The sequence below is a fragment of the Cupressus sempervirens genome, chromosome 11 (genome assembly GCF_028749045.1).
Source record: "Cupressus sempervirens isolate cs-2001-9-10 chromosome 11, ASM2874904v1, whole genome shotgun sequence".
NCBI lineage: Eukaryota > Viridiplantae > Streptophyta > Pinopsida > Cupressales > Cupressaceae > Cupressus > Cupressus sempervirens.
The window spans coordinates 103,055,940-103,063,643 of NC_143128.1; the positions used below are offsets into that span (position 1 = coordinate 103,055,940).

Consider the following 7,704-nt stretch of genomic DNA (forward strand, 5'->3'; position numbering starts at 1 on the left):
TTTTCTAATGCTACAGCTTCTAGTTGAGACACAGCTTTTCTCAGGGTTGACAGATGCTGCACTTTCAAGCTATGAAAGTGACTAAAGGCAAGGTTTTGCCACAACCGTGTACATTAATTTGCAATGCAGTTTCCTTACGAGGCAGGAGGACAACTAGGCAGTTCAATGTCCAACGATGTATTGAATAGATTCCCCTAATTGATCTTGTATACTTGGTCTAAAAATTGGTCTCTTCGATACTTGTAACTGGCTTTCCCAGAAAGTAGGGTTTCGTCAGTGAAGTATTTGTATGACTGATGAAATGTATTGTTCATAACACGATGTACATTCATCTGAGAACACGATATAGTGAAATTATACAATGAGTTAGGCAAGCGCTATAATAATTTTTGTAATAGTTTAGTTATAGCTAATAAAATGTTCTTTGTCCAGATGGCCCGAGTTTTTGGTCATCTAGAGTTACTTAAGGCAGGTGCCTTTCAATATTAATTGGATTCGTAATACTAACAAGCAGGATTTCAAAGATGTTCCTGGCTCCCAGAAACTTAAAAAAAATATGTCATGACCCTTATCCGTGAAGTTCAGAATACAAATCTGAAGTTTAAGATAGAAATTAACTCTATATTTTGATTGTTTTAATTTTCTCCCATAGTCTTGCATAGAGTTTAAAGCAAACATATTTCAAAAAGAAATTATTTTTCTTTGAACATTTACCTATAAAAATACTGATTACATGGTAGCGAAGTTTAGCCAAAAAAGGACTATTTACACCGTGTACTATGGCAAGTAATGCCTATTGGAAAATAGACATATATCTTATGATTGATTTATATGTGATGAACAGAAAATACGACTAGACTAATTTTCGTTAAATTGTAAACAAATAATTGATTGCATTTTTATTGATGCGGAACCAATAAACTAAGGCGAAATATTTTCACAGAAATAGTGATGGTGGAAATGTTTTAGATTTTAAATCTTTGAAAACTAAAATTTTAATTTATTCCCCCAGAAATGTTTGTGACTAATCTTTATTGTTTTTTTTGTTTCAGTTTAAAAATAGTTCCCATTTGTCAAAATACCTTTTCTACACATGGTTTCCTATACATTGCCTCTGCCATGTAAGGAAGCCAAAAAAATGGCAGGAATATCAGAATCGACACGATATCTATGATCCATTTTCAGAATATCCTTCGCCTAACACCATTTTCACATCATGTATGATGAACCCATGACTAGTTTTAAAGACACATTTCAACCTTTTCCCTGTCACTTCGCTTAAGAAAGCAATTTGCCTCGTTGGCCAATGAGCCTAATAGGAGTGACACTTCTCGAGTTCTTCTCTCATGTGCAGCAGACATAACCACGTGGACCTATAAATGTTAAATTTTGCATGACACATTTCTCTCTCGAAACTTGCGGATCTCCATTATATATGATATCATTTACTATTGCCATAATTGATCTCGGCAGGAAAATCTCATGACATACGCTATGCATAAGCATGTATGTACATATTGCGAAAATTTAAATATGTTTAGATCATTTATCATTTTGTGATGTATACACGTACAATTCCATGGCCTCGTACGTATAATTCCATGGCCTTGTGCCGTTGTTTTATACAATCTCTCTTTTAAGTAAGTTAAGGTTCGTGAGGAAAGGATAAATTGAAATATTTAAGTAGTTCTGCTAACTGAAAAAATATTATATCGTCATTTTTTCCCTCTTCTTCATTTACCTTCTAAATGTTGTTTGTATAATTACTGTTTAATTTTTTTTAAAAAAATATTACATAAGAGTTTAGCTCAAAATAAGTAGCAAATTTGTTATGTTAGGGCTATTAGCTCCACAAATTGCTGTTAAAAATGTTCATCAGTTGTCTGTCAAATTAAGTTTATCAAAGATATATTATGTAAGTATAAAATTGAAAACAAAGTAGTTCTTTAGAATTTAAATTTTTCTTTTAGTTTTTGAAAAAACCTCATTTACCAGAAAATAAAAACCATACATGAAAGTAGTTATAATCTATAATAGTTTATAGATAAACATGCAAGTTTGTAACTACTATTTATACATCTTGTGAAAACATATGCAGGTTTGGGATATGCTATAAAAGACTCATTTCCCCTTAATATGAGTTTAGTCACAAGTTCTTAATTGAAAAAGAAAGGAAAACGCTCATGAAAGTACATAATGTTGTAAAGCTATGGTGAAAAATCATAAGTAGAGAATGATGTTGGAACTACAACGTGAATTTGGAAATATGACAATCCAAAACTAATGAGTAGGACTCCTGTAATATATAATAATAATGAAAATGAGTAGAGGAAAAGTAGGGTGTCTCTGAGCATAAGATATGTATGAATGACACTTATGATATATACTTAATTCATTTAATGTGTGTGTGTGTGTGTGTGTGTGCGCGTGTGCGTGTGTGTGTGTGTACAACTTACATATATACTCTTAATCATGACATTAAATGTCATTGATAACTAATTAGAGTTAAAGAGGCACGTCTCTACAGAGACATGCCTCTTAAAACCATGTACATATGCTTTGAGAAGGTAACTTGAAAAACACATTAAATCGACAAGTGCCATTACAAGTTACAACATATCCAAAATCTTGGAATATATAACATGGTCTCAGAGCAGGGTCTCTACTTGCGTGTATATTGTGAAATCTTCGTCACTCGAAAGCATTTGAAGAGTGATCTTATTCAGATATCTAGAAATGTCAAGTATCTAAATATAGGCTGTCATGAATACAAATAAAAGATTGATTCGGAAATATTTTTGAATACAATGAAAATGAGGCAATATTTTAGCCAATAGACTATTTGTGGGAACTTTGTTCTCAGAAATTGATTTTTTGTCGAAAAAGTTGTTAGTTGGCCAGAAAAGTTGTCAGTTGGCTGGAAAAGTTCTCATGTTGGCTAGAAAATTGTAAATCCTTCCCATTAATTGTTTACCAGTCATTTTTATCTGACTCCAATTTTAACTCTTGTTTTGATATTTATTAGTTGTTATCTCCACTTTCAACTATTGTTTTTTCTTTTCCGTTTATTTATAAAAAAATAATTACTTGCGATTTCCACATTACCTCATGTTGTGACTTTATTTATTTAACTTTTGGTTTTTATTTTATTTTATTAGTAAACGGTCGAAGCCTTGTATTATATTTGAATAAATTAAATTTAAATTACAGAGCAGACACTGGTATGAAATAATAGAGCAAGAAAACCTCCAATCTTGTCCGGGACTAAAGTCCTATATTATACAATTTAAAAGGGGCATACCCCAGTTTTAAAATAATACAAAATATGATAAACATGAAATAACATATAGACATCTTTTGAGAAGGGAACATAACACTGGAAAAAGGAAAAGTTCTGAATGAAATTTAACAAGGATTTTGCCTTGAAGAGTTAATCTCCTTTCAGTATTTGGGTTGTCTAATCGCAACTTCTTATACCTTTTGCAATAATTCTTCTATTAGCCTACATATCAATGTCTTTCTTTCCACAAATATTAGTAGTGTTAGAGCAACTTGAGTAAATGAAGCAATTCAACAAGATTTGCAATTGCTTTTTCTAATACATATTTATTACGTTTCTCTCCTTATCTATATGTAATATATTATGCGTTGATAGACTTAGTTTTTGATTTATCAATTTTCACTATTCTAATCCTCTAAATGATTATACATGTTTGTAATATCCAAAATAGTGATATATATTTATCCAGGCTTGTTAAGTTGTATTAGAGGTGGAATACCATTCTTGTTAAGTTCTTTTATTGCCTTTTTCTGTTTCTTACTATAATTGATAGATTTGATTCTTTATTTGTTTCTTTCACATTCTCGTCTTAATGAATGCAATGAGTGAATTTGAAGTTTGCAACATAGTTACTGAAATTAATATCACAATTATTATATAATTGATATATAACTTGTATGTAGAGCCTAAAATCATCTTACATGTGTTGCCAAAACTCACCAACACAGATTAACACTAACTATAATTCTATTTCGGAATGAGATAAACTTAGATTATAGTGATAATAATAGCCTAGGACTAATGAAACCTAACATACTAAAATATCGCCAGAAAGGTGGATAAGGAGGAGCCCATCACAAAATCAAAACCTCTAAGGCTATAAGGAGGAGACAATAGACCCTAAACTATAATTATCCAGAATACATATATGCCAATTACAAGAAAGGAGAAACATGAAGAGAAAATCTCCAACTAACATTTGATATCAACAATATTTTTCATTCAAACAAAACCAACATGTCGGGGGCACCAATAAACAACATACCCTATTTCCACTAAACCATGATGATTTCAACAATATCCTTTAGATTCTCGATTTGAAAGTTTGGCGAGAATTCAAAAGCACTTTTCTCCCTATTGGACTTTTCCATATTCGTAATATAGAAAATCCAGAGCTTCCAGATTCTTGAGCTACACTCCCAGTTGTATATAGGAGTTAAAGATGCAGAGAAAATTCTTGAGCTTGTCCTTGTTATGATCTTCTAAGATCCCTCTCCACCTAAGAAGAAAATGTATGCTAGCTTCTATTTTCGGCCAAACTTGAAAAAATAAGGCATTCTTTCGAATAACTAGAGAGGGGTGCCTAGGAACAATGGCCAACTCAAAGCTTCTAGGTGGATGTGCCATGTACATCTCTGGGAGAGGGATCCTACATTTCTCATCAATACTCATAATTGCTTCTTCAAGACCTACACACCAAATTGGGTTGAAAAAATTGTAGCAAAGCCTAATCATAGTCCACTTCTCTACTTTGGCTTTGACAAGACAACCTATGAAAGAACCTATAATGTCATTGTTGGTTCTCGAAGAGAGATTATAATTGAACATACCTTCCCCTAAGACATGACTCACAACAATCCTAGTCATGTCATCCACATGATTTAATAGTTGATTCCATCTTTCTGATTTCACATTTCCTTTAAATGCCATGGTCTGCACCTCCGAGGCATGAAATAAACTGATATTGGTATCCATCCTAAGCTTATAACTCAATCAGACTGAAACAGATTATGGAGTAAGAAGCGTCCAATACCAATTAAACTATAAATAGAGAACTAACAAATCTCAAACGAAGAATCTAGAAAAGCCTTGAATACTAGACATCATCTGTTGATTCCACCTACATGTAACCGAATCATATTGGTATATGATGATGCCTAGTGTCATGAAATGATGGAAGAAACAGTAGAATTAATGAGGTTACATGGTTTAAACTTAAATTGTAAGACTCCGCCTAGAGAACTACTAGACGTAGGGATAAAGAGTTTAAAAGTGTCCAAAATTGCGCTCCCAAATATACTGACTGCATTCCTTTTAATTTTTTTTTTTGAATGAAAGTTAGCTTTTTCACCTAGCCTCTTTGGTTAAGAACCAATGATTGAGGGGTATCCATTCTGCCAAATTCGCCTGGGGCACGATCTTGACCTCATCCCTTTTAGATGTCGGGGGGCTTGCACTTGGCAAAACTTGATCCTTGGTGGGCTCTTTGTGAGCCTTTAAACTTCACCAGTAGACTAAGGGCCTTTTGACAATTCCTTTCTAATTTGAAAGTATTATTATCTTAACTTTTATTATTTTGAATTCAAATTTATTATTTTAAAATCTATCAACATTTTGGAAAAAAACTTTTCCAATTTTCCATCTTTCCCGTTGATTTCTACAAGGAGTCAATGCTTTCACTTTTATACATGAAGGTATACATATATATCTATAGTTTTTTATGTCTTTATATGCTCAGATGTGTATGCATTTATATTAATAGTTAGTATGATATACTATTTTAGCTAATATGACTTAATTTTACATTATCCAGTTTTGTTTAATATTGTTGTTTACTTTCCGATTAGTTTACTTACAACTAAATATTAAAAAATTTTCACCATTAGCTCCCTTATTTGCTAACTGGTCTACTACTTTATTACCTTCTCAAAAAATATGCATAATCAAAATATCTTTGAGTCGGTCCAAGAGATTTAGAACTTCTTCCAATTTAGAATTTAGAACCCAATTAGGTGTCTCCCTTTTTTTGATAGCATTTAGGATAATCTGTGAATCTCCTTCAATAATAAGTTTTGAAGTGCTTAGCTCCAGGTAGATTTGGATGCCTTCTTGAAGGGCTTCTAATTCAACAAGGTTGTTAGTGGTTGATCCTATTGTCAAAATCATTGTTAATGATGCATCCAATCCCTGTAGTACTAGGATTGCCTTTTGAGACTCCATAAAAATTTAATTTGGTCCATCCTGTTGGGGGTGAGTTCCAACTACATTTGCTCCTAGCCTCTTTATTCTTTTTTTGATACATTAGTGGGGGATTAACTAGGTTTTTCCAACCTTTTTTCATAAGACCATCCTATTTTAAAAATGATCCTTCCTCTTTTGGAATCTTTCTAAGATGAGAGTTTAATGTTTCAATTATACAGACTTCGATTTTATTAGTTATCTCACAAGCCATTATCTCTTGATCGAAGAATATTCTTCTATTCCTTTTTTTTTCCATATATCCCAAACAAGGATAGAAAGGAAAATATTCCAGAGGTTATCATAGATACCTCTACTATTGTCCATAGGCTAGCCCTTAATTAGATCGTTCAGAGTTTCAGGCAAGGGTGTGGTCCAACCCAACATATGTTGGAGCCATTCCCAACACTTTTGTGTATATGAACACTTATATAAAAGATGATTAGTTTCTTCGTTGTCATTCTTACATAGCACACATATAGAAGGCCCCTCAATGCCCAACTTTCTAAGTCTGTCAGTAGTTAGAATCCTATCCTGTGAGGCGGTCGACAAAAAGAAGCTTGCCTTTGGTAGACAGGAAGAATCCCGACAAAGTTTAAGGGGAGTATATACTTCTTCCCATCTTTGAGACTAAGTGATTGCTTTATAAACATTCTTCATGTTATACCTTCCATCTTTTGATGTTGCCCATATGAGTTTGTCATTTCTCACTAGTTGTTTTATTTTCCTCTTATTAATGATGTCTTCATACACCTTTTTTTTATTGTTGGTTCTAAGTCAATATTATCTAAATTTTTCCATCTCCAACTTATGCTATCATTAATATCATTTTTGATTTTATAATTACTGACTTTACACCCCCAGACTTGGATTAATTGTTCTTTAAGATCAACTAGTATATTCATATTTTCTAATGGGGGATGCCAATCTCAAGAGTCCTCCTAGAAGAGAGCTTCCTCCCCAAGGGTCCTCCCAAAAGAGATTTTTTGTCAAAAAAGTTGTCAGTTGGCTAGAAAAGTTGTCATTTTAGCTGAAAAATTGTAATTCCTTCCCATTAATTATTTACCGGTCATTTTTATCTACCTCCATTTTTAAGTCTTGTATTGATATTTATTAGTTGTTATCTCCACTTTTAACTATTGTTTTTCTTTTTCTGTTTACTTAAAAAAATAATTACTTGTGATCTCCACATTACCTCATGTTGTGATCTTTATTTATTTAACTTTTGATTTTTAATATTGATTTAAATTTAAAATTTAAAATTATTTTCATTTTTTTTAATATAAGTTTTTTTTAAAATAAATTTATTATTATTTTAGTTTCTATAATCTATTTAGTAAATAGAATATACATTTGTTAGAGACGTCGTTATTTTTTCATATTATTTTTTTGTATTTCTCTTATTA

General features: G+C 32.0%; 1 protein-coding gene across 1 annotated transcript in view; it reads left to right on the forward strand.

The window, feature by feature from the left end:
* Positions 1 to 431, forward strand: part of LOC149528413 (DENN (AEX-3) domain-containing protein) — an 80,783-nt gene extending 80,352 nt beyond the window's left edge. Inside the window, exon 19 of the mRNA XM_089809495.1 lies at positions 17 to 431. Coding sequence (XP_089665621.1) covers positions 17 to 85 — 69 coding nt within the window. The 3' untranslated portion in view covers positions 86 to 431. The remainder of the gene's footprint in view (positions 1 to 16) is intronic.
* The last annotated feature ends 7,273 nt before the right edge of the window (positions 432 to 7,704 follow it).